Source organism: Etheostoma spectabile, chromosome 24 (genome assembly GCF_008692095.1).
Source record: "Etheostoma spectabile isolate EspeVRDwgs_2016 chromosome 24, UIUC_Espe_1.0, whole genome shotgun sequence".
In the NCBI taxonomy this organism is placed as follows: Eukaryota; Metazoa; Chordata; class Actinopteri; order Perciformes; family Percidae; genus Etheostoma; species Etheostoma spectabile.
The window spans coordinates 9,716,029-9,733,283 of NC_045756.1; the positions used below are offsets into that span (position 1 = coordinate 9,716,029).

The 17,255-nt window shown below is 43.9% G+C and overlaps 1 protein-coding gene and 1 long non-coding RNA gene across 3 annotated transcripts in view; both read left to right on the forward strand.

The window, feature by feature from the left end:
• LOC116674078 (uncharacterized) overlaps positions 1 to 17,255 on the forward strand; it is a 74,664-nt gene that overhangs the window by 24,830 nt on the left and 32,579 nt on the right. Inside the window, exon 4 of the long non-coding RNA XR_004327952.1 lies at positions 7,770 to 7,773. This is a non-coding gene — a long non-coding RNA (uncharacterized LOC116674078). The remainder of the gene's footprint in view (positions 1 to 7,769; positions 7,774 to 17,255) is intronic.
• Positions 13,275 to 17,255, forward strand: part of prkx (protein kinase X-linked) — a 13,757-nt gene continuing 9,776 nt past the window's right edge. The window contains exons 1-3 of one of the 2 annotated variants that reach the window (XR_004327943.1): positions 13,275 to 14,609; positions 15,610 to 15,778; positions 16,374 to 16,637. Coding sequence is in view for 1 of the 2 variants with exons in the window: in XM_032506574.1 (XP_032362465.1) it covers positions 14,480 to 14,609; positions 15,610 to 15,778; positions 16,374 to 16,637 (563 nt within the window). In the remaining variant the exon portion in view is untranslated. The remainder of the gene's footprint in view (positions 14,610 to 15,609; positions 15,779 to 16,373; positions 16,638 to 17,255) is intronic. The other variant, XM_032506574.1, reaches the window with a different exon arrangement.

The following is a 17,255-nucleotide window of genomic DNA, read 5'->3' on the forward strand; positions in this document are numbered from 1 at the left end:
CTCTTGCGAGCCAAAGCATGGCTTCCGACACTACCCTCCCTTTTAGGCGTTATTGGGGTTAGCGCCCTCACCCTTAGGGTTTTTACCATTATGGACCCACATGTCCCGTCCTCCGATTTCTACTCCTTCTCTCCCCATCGGGAACTTTTGGTCTTTGAACTAGTGGTGATATCCTTATTTAATGAGGCGGAAACTATCCCTTAGGGAGGTTGCCCCATCGGGGATCCTCACCAGACGCTGACCTCTCCCTAGGGAGGTGCCCAGGGGGCATCCCTTAACAGATGCTGAAACTAACTGGCTCCTCTGACGCAAAAGGAAGCAGCTGGCTCTACTCCTGAGTGGGTGGATGCTCAGATCATAACCCTATATTCTAAGGAAAAACCTAACCCTGTCATGAGGAAATCCATTTTAGCCCGCTTGTTGCCTGCGATCTGTTTTATTGCCTGTGCACCGACCCCAGCGGTTTCATCCCAAGGAGTTGGGCCTGGAGATGGAGAGGGGGGTACCACGTTGCTCCAGGGGACCTGTGCCCGGCTCAAGACACTCAGCCCTAGGGTTCATAGGGAAACACCACCTCCCAGGAAAAAGGTGAGTTTCATGGAAAGAGGATATATCTCATATCTGAAAAATAGGTTCATAAGTGCTTGAAAGCACTGGAACCATTTTTGTGCGACATTCATATGCATTCCGAAATAATTAGTTCAGGGAAACCTTCAGAAGTGCATAAATAATACAGATATCGTCCTTTTATGACTGGCATATCTGGCATTACAGCGATCTGCATGTTTTTTCTCTATCTCTATCTCTAGCCCCTTCTCTCTCTCCTCTCCCTTCTCTCTCTACTCTCTCTCTCTCTCTCTATTCTCTCTCTTCTGGGTGGTTACTGCCAGAATACAACTAGCGAATTGTTAATAGCAAAGTTTGCTCGGCTGAAAGGACAGATTGTTGGTATTCTTTCTCACAACTTCCAAAGCTGTCGTTACCGGAAATAAATGGCCCCGGCTGCTTAACATATAACAGAGAGAGCGGCGGTCAGAAACGGACATGGAAAATTGCGGTAATAAAAGGTATCAAAGTCGAAATACAAGATTTCTGTCATATTTGCTGTTTAAAGCTCTATGTTGCTTCAGCGCTCCGAGCCGGCTTACACCATCTAACTGGATGCCGGTGTCGAGAACTTAGGCCCTATCTGATGGTGAAGTTTATTCATTCTGTTCGTTACAGGCACTCCAAAAAGGCCAGGCACACAATGAGAAGAATCGTTGTGTGGTGTGTGTGTGTGTGGTTGTGTTGTTGTGTGGGGTGTGTGGGTGTGTGGGTGTGTGTCGTGTGCGTGTGTGTGTGTTGCGTGTGTGAGTGCTGTGCGTTGCGACCTCCAAGGTCTCGACACGGATTTTCCTCAATCAGAGAGAGAATTCAAGCGAGGTTGATGAGTTGGGAGTTAATCTCTTCGCTTTCTTCAGGTGGGGGCCTAGCTTCTCTTGTAACTCACAGAAAAACTGTTTATTAAACATAAAAACATCGCACGGTTGCTGTTGCCAAACCCACCAAAACTCATGAAAATAATCATTACTTTTTCATCAAAAAACACCACTTCCTTCACAGTGGAGAAATAAATAAAACTCCAGCAGCCATCTGGTTCTCTTTCCACTGTTCCAAAAATCAACCACCTGGTCTGGTTGACTAAACTCTTAATTCACCATTTTACATTGTTGAGATATGCTTGCCTATACACCACTAAAAGTAGTGATTATTTACATGGAGTTGGTGGCAATATGCTGCTTACACGCTTAAAAGTCGAGATCTTTACCAGGAGCTGGTGGATATGGTCTATCATGCTCAAAGTAGTGATATTACATGGAGTCTGGTTGGAGATATGATGCTCTATAACACTAAAAGTAGTGACCTTAGTGTTACATGGCGTGCTGGTGGAGATATGTGCTCTATACCACGTTAAAAGTAATGATTATTAAAGGAAAGTGGTGAGTTGGAGATATGATCCTATACACCACTAAAAGTAAGTGATCTATGTACAGGAGTCTGGTGGAGATATGACTCTTATACACGCTAAAAGTAGTGATATTTAAATGTAGATCGTCTGGGTGGAGGATGATGTCTGTATATAATGGCGTAACAAGTTAGTGATATTTAATGGAGTCGGGTTGGAGAATGCTGCTCTATACACGACTTAAGTAGTAGTGATATTTACATGGAGGTCTGGTGGGTTGGTTTGATGGTGTTTTTAGGGCATGTTGCATGTTAACCTAAAAGGATCTTAGTTCTTTAACTAAAAGGTCTATCTCTGCAGGGATCCATCCCATAGTTGTCAGAAACTTGGAGAATACATCTGAGTCTGTCAGCAGCACAACACAACTTTAAGAAGAAAGAAAGGGAAGGTGAAAACCCATAGAAAGAACAGTTTTCAGTCCCTGCTGCCACCGCATGTGGAGTCTCGGGGGTGGGCACGAGGAAGGGGATTTCGGGCGTGACAGACACCGGCGACGGCCTCGGCTAACTAAAAAAGCAGAAACCATGGTGAGGTCTGAGCTGACGGCAGTCAGTTGCCAAGGTCATAATAGCAGAAGTGCCTGCATGGCATCGGAGCCGCTGCATAATCACCCCTCTCTCTCTGTCGCTTCTCTCTCTCTCTCTCTCTTCTCTCTCTAGCCTCGCTCTTCTGTCTGTTACACTCTGACATCTCAGCCTCTCTGTTACATCACATCTGTCCCGACACGGGACGGAGGGGGCAGCATGCTGTACATGCTCCTTATAGGGGACCACAGGCTCATTTACACCACAGGGGGGTGTAAATGACGCTAATACCGTAATGAAGTCCTTTATAGACCCCTTAGTCGGTCCTACTACGTACTGAAGTCTTTTTATAAGACCTTAGTGGCTCTGATGAAGCTCCGTAATACTGGATCTGAAGTTCTTTATATAGACTTAGTGGTCCCATACTACTGTATAGGACTTTGTATAGCCCTTAGTGGTCCCTATACTGGATCTGAAAGTCGCTTTTATATAGACCTAGTGGCCCTAATTACTGATAGAAGTCTCTTTATATAGCCTTAGTGGTCCCCTAATACTGTATCTGAAGTCTCTTTTATATAGACCTTAGTGGTCCCTAATACTGTATCTGAAGTCTATTTATATAGACCTTAGTGGTCCCTATACTGTATTGAAGTCTCTTTTATATAGACCTTAGTGGTCCCCCTATACTGTATCTGAAGTCTTCTTTGTATAGGACCAGTGGTCCACCTAATATGTATCTGAAGTCTCTTTTATATAGACCTAGTGGTCCATATACTGTATCTGAAGTCTTCTTTATATTAGCCTAGTGGTCCCCAATACTGTATCTGAAGAGCTCTTTATATGCCTAGTGGTCCCCTAATACTGGATGGAAGTCTCTGTTCTCTCTATCAATAAGGTTTCCTCAGTATGGGCCATTTGAGGCTTGGTAAGTTTTGAGGAGAGAGGGGGGGGGCAAGGTGGAGGCTTGGGTGTGGCCTGATCAACTGCCACGTTCCCGTTGAAGACCATGAGTCTCCTCTAGCATGGGGGTGGGGGCACAGTCTTCTGTGCAAGGAAAAGCATAAAAATCCTAGGACTGGAAGTCAGCAGGAGGTGGAAGGGGGGGGGGGGGGGGGGGGGGGGGTTAAACTCTTTGCCAGCACCGTCTACTACATACTCCTTGTGTACTACTAATACCCAGGGAGAAACGGATATTTAAAACTGGGTGGTGACTGTGATTGGCCCTTGCCATTTGAGTATGTCACTGATTGGTTAACCAGCGGCTGATTGGAGGTAGGTGGAGCACTGATGAAGACCGAGGTCTCCCTGAAGGATTTACACTGAGATACTTTTCAATTTCAATCCGCAGATATGCAAACAAGGTTTATTGTACAGCTCAATAAAATGTACAAAGTCTTAGCAATTAATAATCAAAGCAATTAAACTCCATCGCTATATGAATATTTTGGAAATACATAGGGGTAGAGAACCATCAGACCCCCAACACATGACTGTAATTAAGGTTAGAGTCATGAGAGGAATAAGAAGAACATGAGAAAGTGTAAATGGATAGAACCAGAAGGATTTACCTCTCCACAGCAACGAATCTGAAATAGCAAAGCAAACGTAACAACAACTGAATACGCAGGGAGGAACCGATTCTTAAAAGCAGGGTAGTGACTGGGATTGGCCCTTGCAATTTGAGTACAACACTGATTGGTTTAGCAGGAAGCTGATTGGAGTTAGGACTTCCTGAAAGGATTTACACTGAGATACATGTCTAGTCACTGGGGGACAACAGGCCGGCTGGGGGAACGCACATGAATTTTTAAAAGACCTAGTAAAATTTTAATGTTGACTGGCATGTCCGGAAAAAATATCAGTATAGTATGTAAAAAAGTCAAAACATATAGTAGAAAAAAGTAATAGTAAAGAATGATAAAGGGTCATTACGAAAGATATTCAAGTAAAAAGTGTGTGACAAAAATCTATTAAAAATTATAATGTAGCATGTAACCAAGTACAATAATATCAGTATAGTATGTAAAAAAAGCAAAACAAAGTGTGTATTTCTATTTGCCCCTGTCAGTTTGCCCTGTTGCTTTGTTGTGTTATTTGAGTGTTACCTGGGCATGTTCCTCCCGTCTGCCTGATGCTGCCTGGGATCCTTCTACAGTACCCCCCCCCCTGCTGCCCCGCTGATTGCATCGAGGTGCTGCCTGTGTTGCCCCACCCTCACCGGTGTGATCCGTACTGTAAGTACAGCATTTACATTTGTAAGGTGATGATTGTTCTGCTTTGGTTAAGAAAAGTAGCGTTGGAGCAACATGAGAGATGGGTTAAATCCCTGTAAGCCCTCACGATGAAAAGAGAAAACCAACGACTGACATGTGAACACACACAGAGGACAGTGTGTAGATGGAGCTGTCCGTGGTGCTGAAACGGGCTTAACCAACTGTTACTAAAACAGAGGGGACCTGTCCGTGGTGCTGAAACAGAACCCTGTTCAAGGGTTAATGGGGGGACCTGTCTGTGGTGGCTGAAACAGAACCGTTAGGGATAAGGGGGAGGATCTGTCTGTGGTGCTGAAGACTAGAAGACGCATGTTAGGTACACGGAGGGTGACCTCGTACGTGTGCTGAAACAGAACCTGGTTAGGGGGTTATACGATGGGACCTGTCCGTGGTGGGCTTGAAAAAGAAACCTGTTAGGGTTAACAGAGGGGACTGTCGCGTGGTGCTGAAACAGAACCCTGTGAGGGTTAAAAGAGGGACCTGTCTGTGGTGCTGAAAACAGAACCTGTTAGGGTAATGGGGGGACCTGGCTGTGGTGCGAAACCAGAACCTGTTAGGTTTTAAAAGACGGGGACCTGTCGTGGTGTGCTCGCAAAAAGAACCTCTGTTGGATAACAGGGGGACCTGTCCGTGGGTGCTGAAATATCAAGAAACCCTGGTCGGATAACAGGGGGGACCTGTCAGTGGTGCTGAACACAGGAACACAGTGTGTGTCTCCGCAAGCACATCTTCCGTATTTGTGTGGTGGGGGTGGGTGTCTGTCTTCTTGTCAGTCATTGGGAAAGGTGGTAGTGTGTGTCTCTCATGTTTGTCTGGTTTGTGTGTTTCTGTGTGTGTCTTTCTGTCAGGTTTGTGTCGTGTCCTGTGTGGTGTGTTGTGTATCTGCTATGTTTTCTGTTGTTTTTGTGTGAATCTGTGTGTGTGTGTGTGTGTGTGTGTGTGTGTGTGTGTGTGTGTATGTGTGTGTGTGTTTTCATCTCAAACACACTCACCTCATCTTTCTTATTTGCTATTGAAATCTTCCAAGCAGAGACTGACGTGGTTTTATTGTGGAGCTCGTCCATGGCGTGATCTGGTAACTAGTAACACCTCGACAGGTGTAGGATCTGTTTGTTTTTAAGCTTTTAAAACTTATTTTAACCCAGTTTTTAGGAAAGTGCCTTTTTTGACTTTTTTTTTAACCGTATTTGCTCATTTTATGGTTTATTTTGTGTTTTTTAAAGCTTGTGACGCTTTGAACACAGCTCTACTAAGCAGTATATCTATTAAATATAGAGTTTCCATATGAGTACAATATAAACTAGAACTGCAAGCAGTTCTGTTGGCGTCCAAGCCTCCCGTGGAGTCTGCAGAAGTCCAACCAAACAGGAACCAAACCAGGATCAGAGTCAGGAACCAAAGATATACAGGATCGGGATCAGACACAAAACTGATGAGCCATGAATCGTCCACCCACCGGCTTATTACGTCACATTTCTGCAAAGAGAGAAAGAATGTAGACATTTCATGAATATCATCTCTCTTTCCCTCTCTTCCTCTCTTCTCTGTGTTTAATGTTTAATTTAAACCTCTGGTGCAGAGAGAGAGAGGGAGAGAGAGAGGGAGAGAGAGAGACAGAGAGAGAGAGAGAGACAGAGAGAGACACAGCTCCACAGCGCCCCCACATGGCAGAAAACGGGACCAGAATGAGAAAAGGAGAAGAACATCTCCCCCTGTTCTGCTGATAGACAGCTGGCATGAAAAGGTTCCGAAGGAAGGGAAGAGGGTTCTAAAAAATAATAAAAATATCGGTGGAAAAAGGAAAACAAAAACCGTGGGAAGAAGGTGACAAAACTGGGAATATTTTAGAATGTTCCGTTCATTTTTTGGTTAAAAAAGTTGAAAGATTTCAGAATTTTTTTTCTTTTTTTAAAAAATATTTTGGTTTAAAAAATAGAACATTTGGATAAAAAGTTTTTTTGGGGTTTACTAAAATCTGTTTTCACAGCAGGAATAGTTATTAAAACTAGACACTCGCTATGTATTTTCCCGGTGTTTTGGGGGCTTTCATTGTGTTGTTTGATGATTGTTTTTGTCATTTCCTCCAGCGTTTTGGGCGCTGGGTTTCCACACTTGAACGTCTCTTTTCCGACCTTTGTGTTTTGGTTTTCTTCCCACGTTGGACACTACGTTTAGTCCAACGTTTCTGTCTCTTTGCTCCACATTGTTGTCGTTTGTCTCCCAGTGTCGTGACTTGGTGTTCTAGTCCTAGTGTGTCGTGTCGGTTTTCCCCTCTCCCTTGTGTTTTTGTTTTGTCTTCTGTCTGTCCTGGGTTGACGGGGGGGGGGATATCCTGGTCAGGACTCCTGTGTCCTCCTACTCACCTGAAGCGATCCACCAAACCACTCCTGTCTTAAACCCCGGCTGTCCAGCCAGTCTCTGCCAGATCGTCCGTTCACCCGTGTGGTAACACGCGCTACGGCCAGCCTTAGAGTTTAACAGTCTGCCTTTAGGGTTTCTAGTTTTAAGCGTAGTTTGACTTGTCCCTCCAGGCTCCAGGTGCCTGCTTCTTCCCTGGAAGCCCAGTCTGCTGCCTGAGCCAAAAAGAGTTTTGGACCTGCCCCTGGCCGGTCTGCTCCCTCTCAGCCCCAGACCATTTCTAAGCATCAGCATTACCTTGGTGTTCCATAAGCCTCTGGACCTGTTCCCCACCTATCCTTCCGTCCTGAATGTGGACAGGCCAGCCTGACACCGAGCGGGTCTGGGTGGAACGTGTTCCTCAGGAACACGGGACCTTTCCTGGTCAAGTTTACCGGAATGAAATCCGTTGAGCTTCTGTTTTCTTCATGCTCTGACCTTTGTGCTTCAGTCTGGTTTTATCTCTGAGACGTGTCTCAGGGCTCTCCAGTCCTTATCAGTCAGAGAGCAGAATAATGGGGGGGGGGGGGGGGGGGGGGCGTGTTGGAGACTGATAAAGAAAGGGAGGAAGGTTTTTTATTCCCATCAAACACTTCAAACACTTGGGGCTTATCTGAGACGCTCGGCTGGCCCCGGAGCATTCAGTCTGCTTCAGGAAACAGGAAGCTGTTTAATAAAGAAGCTCCAACGCTTCGCCACTCGCAGGACAAAGAGAAACCCTCACAGGAAGTGTTAGAATATAATAAAACATAACCTTTCACTAACCATGGAAACAGCTCGGAGGAATGTGGACTTTTTCAGAGAGAAATTCTTTCATCTCTTTTGGACATTTTTTTTTTTTGTTGCGTTCATATTTTTTTGACGTTTTTCCCAATGTTTTTGTCACCTTTTTTATTTGCATTATTGTCACTTTTTTGATGAGTTTGTCACATGTTAAAAGCTCGGTCAGATAATATTTCTTTTTCTGAATAAAACCAGATTATTATGAGCGTGTACATTTAGTCAGTGTGTTGTTGTTGTGTGTGAAGTAACGTCCCGGTTCTTTCAGTTCCAGGGGCCTCGTTTATAAAAACCTGTTACACAAGAACAAGTTTGCGTGAAGCAGGGGGAAATTCCTCACTAAAATCTGGATTTATAAAGAATCTCCATGTGTAAAACTGTGTTTCCCGTAACCTTTAGAGCATGCGTGTGTTGGTGTGTGACGCTCCCGAGGCTTGGTAGACGGGGTCTTAGGGCCCTCCAACAGTAATAGTAAATATCACATGGATAAAGTACTCTTCATCCAGACAACTTTATCCATGTGATCTTTAACACCGGCGCCCCTTAATGACCCTGATGGAGCCAATATGACTCCAGCCCACTACCGGTTTATTGGACCTAATTAACCTGTGGGGACAACAGACAAACAGCCCTAGAGTTCCCCATGGCCTGTGTGTTGGAACCAATCAACAGCATGGCAGATTTAGCAAGAGCACCTCGACCTCACAGTCACTGAATCGTGTTTTATTCCCCTTTTTCCGTTTCCTGATTGGTCACCAAGGGCTCCGTCACAAGGCTGGAGAATGCATGGATTGATTAACACGGACCTTATTAGGACAGGCATGGGGGGGGCTTGGGAGGAGCGTGGGGCTCGTGCACGGCCACATAAGGCAACACATGTCTGTATTTATAACGAGAAGATTCTGTACAGGTGTGCGCCGCAAGGTGCAACACTAATACACTATTCATGGTGTTATGAATCTGAATATTGTTTTCATGTAAAAAAATTCAGACTTTTTGGCACACAAAATCTTTCAGAATAGAACCATGCATAGGTTTGTAAAAGAGGCCCCTGGTAACGTACACTGCAACATAAAAGGCCAAAACTGGATTATCATTTACAGCTGAAAAAATAGGGCAGAACTGAGATCAATAACTGCTTTCTGTAATTATGTCTCATTAGATAATAATCTAGTGAAAGAACTAACGGTGGATTATTCTGCTTGCTCTGCTTTCATTAGATAATTACTGACTCGTCGGCATCGTGCGTGACTGCTCTGAGAGGGCAGCGACTCATCAAGGCGTTCCTCATTGTTCGCTGAGGCCGAGTCGGGAATGCAGCGCGTGAATCCAGCCCAGCGCGGCAGAGAGGAGGAGATCCACAGAATCATCGCAAAGTAATAAATGGTGCGTGCGTGTGTGTGGGGACCTGTGTGTGTGTGTGTGTGTGTGCTTGCGTGCATACATAGTGTGTGCTGAGGTGTGTGGTGTGTGTATGTGTGGGCGTGTGTGTGTGTGTGGGGCTGTGTTTGTGTGTGAGTGTGTGTGCTTGGTGCATACATACTTGTGCGTGATGTGTGTGTAATGGGGGGCGTTGTTGTGTGTGTATGTGGTCTGGCTTCCATGCGTGCGTGAGTGCGTCGCGTTGGTTATGGACCTGTGTGTGTTCTGTGTTGTGCGTGCGTGACGTTGGCGGACGTGCATCATGCGTGTGTTGTTGGTGGGGTTTGGGCTTTGTGTGGTTGTGTGTGGACGTGTTTGTGTGTGTGTGTGCGCTGCAATCACATGCGTGTGTGCGTAATGGGTTGTGGTAGGCGTGTGTGGTGGACGTGTGTGTGTGTGTGTTGTGTGTGTTTGTGAAGTGTGGAATGTGCATGTGGGCCTGTAGTTGGGTGTGTGTGTGTGTGTATGTGTGTCTGGTTTGCTGCATGCGTGGCTGCATACATTCTGTGTGGCCTGTGTGTGTGTGTGTGTGTGTGTGTGTGTGTGAACGTGTGGCCGTGTGTGTGGGCCTGTGTGTGTGTGTGTGTAGGCTCGTTGGAGATGAACTGCTCCTCACCTGTAAAGTGGACGAGAGCAGGCAGCAGCAGCGGGGGGGGGCTCTAGTGGGACAGTTTCCTGCCGTTTCCTTCAGGCTGAACAGGAAGTCACAGACACACTCATGTGTTGTTAGGTCTGATTCTGATGTAATAAAATGTTATCCGACCCACATATCAACTGGTACAAGTCTCCGGTTGTTTTATTTGAGACAGAGTAGCGGTCACCATGCTCTCCATGTGATCACTAGCTACCCCCGACATGTGCACAACAAGCCTTCAAACCAGACAAATAGCAATTCAAGAACAATAGTTTATATAAAACGTCATCTTTTTTAGTTGATTCTGATACAATCAGCTGTTAGTTCAGCTGAGAGGCCAGCATTTCCCAGCATGCCCTGCTGGGTCCGCTGTGAAAGCAACAGCGCAGCCTGCGTGTCAGAACTGCGCCACCTTGATCTCGTGAGGTCATCGTTGCCTACCTGATCATGACGTCAGAGCAAGTCGGGGTAGGGCTCATCAAGTCGGACACAAATCTAACTGGCAGGTAACGGGCGCCGATCGCTGGGGAGCAAATCTGCACCGACCTCGCTCATCTCGAGTGAGCCTTGTGCGTCCCTAACGTCTGGCTCCACCCCTGCTTATAGAAATTCATAGAGCAAATGTGAGACCAGAAGACCGGGGGTGGTTGGAACACTTTTTGCAGGAACGTTTTTAGCAACATTTTGAACTTCTCTAACTATATCACAGAACTAAAACCTGAGACTACACCACAACATCTGCATCTATGTAAGATTTTTGTGCATGTGCCAACACTGAAGACTCTTCCTGTGCTTCACTAAGAACAAAAAGAACTCCTCACTGATGGCCAAAGGAAGAACGGTGTCAGTGGTATGGATCCTAACATTAGACGGGCTTTCTTAAAGAAAATATTCTGATAATACTTTAATAATTCCTATGAATGTTACACATACACATGGAAACCTCCAGGAGGCAGACATACATACAGACATACATAAATACATACAGACATACATACATACATACATTCGTACATTCATACATATATACAGTACATACATTCATACATATATACATACAGACATACATTCATACATATATGCATACATACATACATACATACAGACATACATTCATACGTATATACATACATTCATACGTACAGACATACGTACAGACATACATTCATACAAATATACATACAGACATACATTCATACGTATATACATACAGACATACATTCATATATATATATACATACAGACATACATTCATATACATATATACAGACATACATTCATATATGCATATATACATACAGACATACATTCATATATGCATATATACATACAGACATACATTCATATATACATATATACATCTATACATACAGACATACATAATACATAACAGACCTACATTCATATACTCTACAGACTACATTCATAAAATATACATACAACATACTTCATACTTATACCTACACAGACATACATTCATATAGTATATACTACAGACACTACATCATATACATATATACAGACATACAGTCATATGCAATATACATACAGACATACATTCTAATGCATAATACATACAGACATACATTCATATATACATATATACATACAGACATACAGTACACATATACATATATACATATATACATACATACATATATTCAACATAGTATACATATATACATACATTCATATATCTATATACTACACATTATTCTACTGTAACATACAGACATACATTCATATATACATATATACATACAGACATACATTCATATATGCATATATACATACAGACATATATTCATACATGTATACATACAGACATACATTCATATATACATATATACATACAGACATACATTCATACTCTGCCTAAAAGGAGTTCTTCCTCTCCACTGTGGCCCTGTTGCTGCTCTGGAGGAAACTACTAGACCTGTTGGGTCCTTGTAAATTATAGAGTGTGGTCTAGACCTCCTCTATCTGTAAAGTGTCTTGAGATAACTCTTGTTATGAATTGATACTATAAATTAAATTGAATTGAATTGAATATGTATATACATACAGACATACATTCATACGTGTATATACTTACAGACATAGAAGTAGCTGTGGCCAGTAATTAAACAGGTACAGATGTGTGTTCCAGTGTTTCCAGAGTTGGGTTAGGGGGTTAGGGTATATAGATGTATTTAGATTAGATTAGATTAGATCATACTTTCTTCATCCCACAATGGGGAAATTTCTGTATTACAGCAGCATTCAACAACAGCAAAAAAACCAAAAACACACAAACAAGTAAACACACAAGAAATACCGGCAAATCAATAGACAATGATCATATGGTAGACTGAAAGTAAGCGACATGGCATCAAATAAAGGTATTTTAAAGTGCGATTGCCATGAAACAAGACACAATATTGCGGTGTAAGTGACGTTAAAATTAAATTGAATGTGTAATTAGAGTAAATGTGTTTAGAGGTATATCTGGTATCACTAAATGCAGGATTGGTTGTAGCAGTTCAAATTGTATTATTTGACAGCATGGGAGGTGGGGACATTACGCGTCACTGACACATGGCTAACATCAGTCCATCTTGGACTCTTCAACAACATTCTAAGTGCATCATTGTATGCCACCTAAATAAACCTTTTCTGATTCTGATAATAACAAAGACAACAGTTTAATGTAACCTGACACGAATCTGCCCGTCTCTGTCGCTACACCCTTCCTGGGACGTGATTGGTTAATATCTCGGAGCAGCTTCGCTTTCATTGGCCGCATTTTGTCAACTGCCTCTGTCATCCAGCGGTGTCAAGTTAAGGATGTTTCAGGTAGAAAATACAGGAAGTTGGAAAACACAAATTGTACCGTGTTACATTAACTAGTTCTAGCTGGTTCGCTTTTTTTTAAGCATCGAGAGCGTCAAAAGCATCAAAACAAGCCTCAAAAAAGCGTCAGTAGGGTAAATAAAAACGTCAAACAGTTAAAAAAAACAGTCATTTTATATTATTTATAACTCCAACTAAAGTGTCATAGGCGTGTCAAAAGTTTCAAAAATTCCGAGAAAAGCGTTAAATGCGTAAAAAATGCATTGACAGCTTCAAAAAGCGTCATATAAAAGCAATTTGATTTAGGTCTAGATTAGATCACATTTATCCTGAAAATAATATCATCTCGGAGATATTTTTGCTTAAACGCCACCATCTTTTATTTTGAAAGTGCCGACCGGAAATAATGTGTAACCGGTGTCTACTCTCTTCCTGGTTGATGTGGACCGAAGAAGTGCTGGGGTGAGGTCTGTTGTTGTAGTTAGCGGTGTCATAATATGGAGAAAGTCAGGCTATTTGGGACAGAAAAGCCAAGCGATTCACCGAGTTAATCAGCGTATAAAAGCGTATGTTACTCCGCGCTAACAGACGGTTATTGGGGCTGCTTCCGCTTCAAACCGCCACTGTTTTGACGGAGCAGCTTCCCTTTTAGCAAACGGTAGCTGCTAATGCTACATGCTACCAACCAGACAGTGCGGTTTCTCTAGCTAACGGTAGCTGCTAATGCTACATGCTACCAGCCAGACAGTGCGGTTTCTCTAGCTAGCTAACGGTAGCTGCTAATGCTACATGCTACCAGCCAAACAGTGCGGGTTCTCTAGCTAGCTAACGGTAGCTGCTAATGCTACATGCTACCAGCCAGACAGTGCACCTGTCACCGGCTTCTTTGTGCCTCTCCTGTCGGCGTCTTCGTGTCCTGTTGTCTTCTAAGTGTCTCAACTTGTAAACAAATAACTTTGCTTCTAGTTCATCTGTGTTTTTTGTCGCCTTTTTGACATTTTGGTCGCTTTTTTCAATTTCTTTGGTTGCTTTTCCCGACGTTTTTGACGCTCGTTCCAACGGTTTAGTTGCGTTTTTTTCCCTGTTTTTTCAGTGTTCTAACTTTTTAAAGTTTTCTTGCCACCCTATCCTCTAAGTTGCCTTATTTCTGCTGTTTTTCGAGGTTTTAGTCGTTTATTCCAACGTTTTACTCTCTTTTTCGCTACGTCTTTGTAGCTTTTGACGTTTTTTTTGTCGCTTTTTTAAACGTTCTTCTAAAGTTTTTGTTGCTTTTCCGACCTTTTTTATACTTTATTTTGTTACATTTCTCTTATTTGCCTTCCACATTGAAAGTAATGGCGTAGTAAAACCACAACAAAGATTGAATGACAGCTCAACATAGTCCCACTCGTTTATAATGAGTCTAGTTTTTCTCTCAACGTCGATATATTTCCGCCCAATTCATCCAAATAAAAGTTTGAAGTGAAGATGAACTGATCCCTGCGTCCAGCAGACATGTAACGGTTAGCACGGTTAGCAACGATTGTGGTATGAACTGTGTACAGCGCTCGCCACTGGAGACTTCCAAACACAAACAGTTTAGAGTTTAAATCCCGATCGAGAAGAAGAGATGGCGTCCTCCAAAGTAAAAGTGGGACCCAGCGGGGAGAAAGAGAGTAAAAGCAGCGGTTCTGCCGAAGGCGAAGCAACTAATACCCGGATGTACAGCCTGGACGAGCTGGAGACCGTGGCCACAGTGGGTGAGTAAAGAGGACATGCACACGGACAGCATTTAATGGCACCATATCAACAAGAAACCTGACCTGTAAGCAGCTATGACAGGGTCCAAGCCTCCCCTGAAGACCTTTGAAGCATGCGGAACCCAAAACGCAATGTCGGCCAGGAAATATTACACCCTCGATCTTCTTCCAGTTTGGTTCAGAGCCTCTAAGTGTCATGCCAAACAAGATTCTTAAGTTCCATGTTGATACCATTTAAGGTGCAAAAGTGTACCATAGCTAGCAACATAAATACACTTATTTAGTGCATTTTTAACCAATTATAATTCTTTTGATAACTTTGTCAGGTCGGTCTGGAGATGCTACGGACCGGTTCCGTGCAGATCGGTCCCTCAGCCTTGGAGGAGTTTGAAAACGATACAGTACAATACGTTACAAACGATAACATTTACGATAAATCAGGATTTTACTGCGATAGTTGTCCAGGCGGGAACGGGCATGGCCCGTATCAGGACAGGATCAGCTGGATTCAGGGAATGCATGGACACAGTTTTTAAATGTTCTACTGTGTACAGAAACCTTACCACAAATAGAAAATAAGCATTTTAATAGTTAGGTTTAAGATTAAGGATTCAAGAACCGTACTTTTTGAAAGATTTTAGAATAATTGGGGTGTTTTGTTTCCGTGGTAACGCAGAGTGAGTCATTGTTGAGTCAGGAAGTCATCAGGCCTCAGGAAACGGCAGCAGCACAGAGAGCCTGTTGTCAGTGATTGTTGAACAGCCTGAAGCCATGTTCCATAAGTCAGAGGTGTGTTCCCGGGCCGTTGGGGTTAGTTCACGGTGAGTCTGTTCAGGCAGCGGCAGACCTGCCCATCGGGGAGTTACTCATCCCTGTTTCACTTGTTGAGTCACACCTACTTCAGAATTACACAACAGGTTACCCAGGATGGGTACGTGGATGCTAAGTTGCGTCATCCTATTTGATAACCAATCAACCCGTTTCTCTCCCAAACCCCCAGGCACCGGGACGTTTGGCCGAGTCTTCCTGGTCCGGGACAGGGAGAGCCGGGCCTTCTTCGCTCTGAAACAGATGAAGATCCCTGACGTGATCCGGCTTAAGCAAGAGCAGCACGTCCACAACGAGAAGGAGGTGCTGTCAGAGGTCAACCACCCTTTCCTTATCAGACTGTAAGTTATACAGACCGACACACAGACACGCAGACATGCACGCACACAGACAGACAGATACAGAGACACACACAGACAGGCAGGCAGACAGACAGGCAGACAGACAGGCAGACAGACAGGCAGACAGACAGACAGACAGACGCGCATGGTTGTAGATGGATGATATGTAAAAAAAGGAAAGAGTCTGGTCTTTGTGTCCAGCAGCACTTATGGAAAACACCGGAGCCTCGTCCATCTTCATCAGTGACAGAGCTCTCTCGTTTTTATTCCTCTCAAGTGCCCTCTCAGCTGAAATGCTGGCAGCACACTGCTCCAAACCACGGCAGGAGAAACAGAGCCAGGGAGACAGAGACAGACTCTCATTTTATCTGATTTCCTCAACTCGTCAGAGTATTTTCACACTATCACCGTCCAATGAACACGTAGGACAGCTGTGGACTCAGGAAGAACTTATTCAATTCAAATCCCAACAGGAGTTATCTCAGGACACTTTCCAGATAGAGTAGGGCTAGACCACACTCTATAACTTCCAGTGACACAACTGTTCCCCCACTAGAGCCTCTGAACCCTGTAACTGAAGCGTGTTTTCTCCCAGGTTCTGGACGCACCACGACGAGCGCTTTCTCTACATGCTGATGGATTACGTGGCGGGCGGAGAGCTCTTCAGCTTCCTGCGCAGCCGTGGGCGCTTCAGCAACGCCACAGGCCTCTTCTACACTGCAGAGATCGTCTGCGCCATTGAGTACCTCCACGACAGAGAAATCGTCTACCGCGACCTGAAGCCAGAGAACATCCTGCTGGACAGCGAGGGACACATCCGCCTCACCGACTTCGGATTTGCCAAGAAGCTGTCCGACAGGTCAGTGTCCAGCTTTAGCTGCCGCTCCTAATACAGACTCTGGATTCTGGGAGATTGAATTTGAGCCAAAGAACGTCAAAATAATACGTAAAAAATATTATGAGGAAAGAAAGTCTGAATTTAAAGACAAACATTGTTATTTGGAAACCAATCAAAAAACAAGCACCAAAAGCTTTGAAAATGCAAAATACAACTGATTAAAAGGCAACAAATTGCCAAAAAAAGCAAAACAAGTGACAAAGGCTAAATGTTGAAAAAGCGTAAAAAAGTTAAAGCAGGCGCGTGATTGGATGTGCGTTAGTTCATTCCCTTGAGACGCCACAGCGCCTCCTGCTGGTAGAAGAGCCTTTTCCTTCGTACCCCCCACGCTTAATTCCCACAAGCCAACAGTATCTTCCTCTTCCTCCTCCGTCGAGGCCCTACATCACCTCCATACAAATTACCTGTCACCATGGAAACTGGTCCGAAAGAGGCCATTAAAAATGGGATAATAACAAAAACGATCCCCAACTATTTTAATAACTGGTTAATCTTAGTCAATTTTCATGCAATGTCATTTATATTAAACTGTGTGTGTGTGTGTGTGTGTGTGTGTGTGTGTGTGTGTGTGTGTGTGTG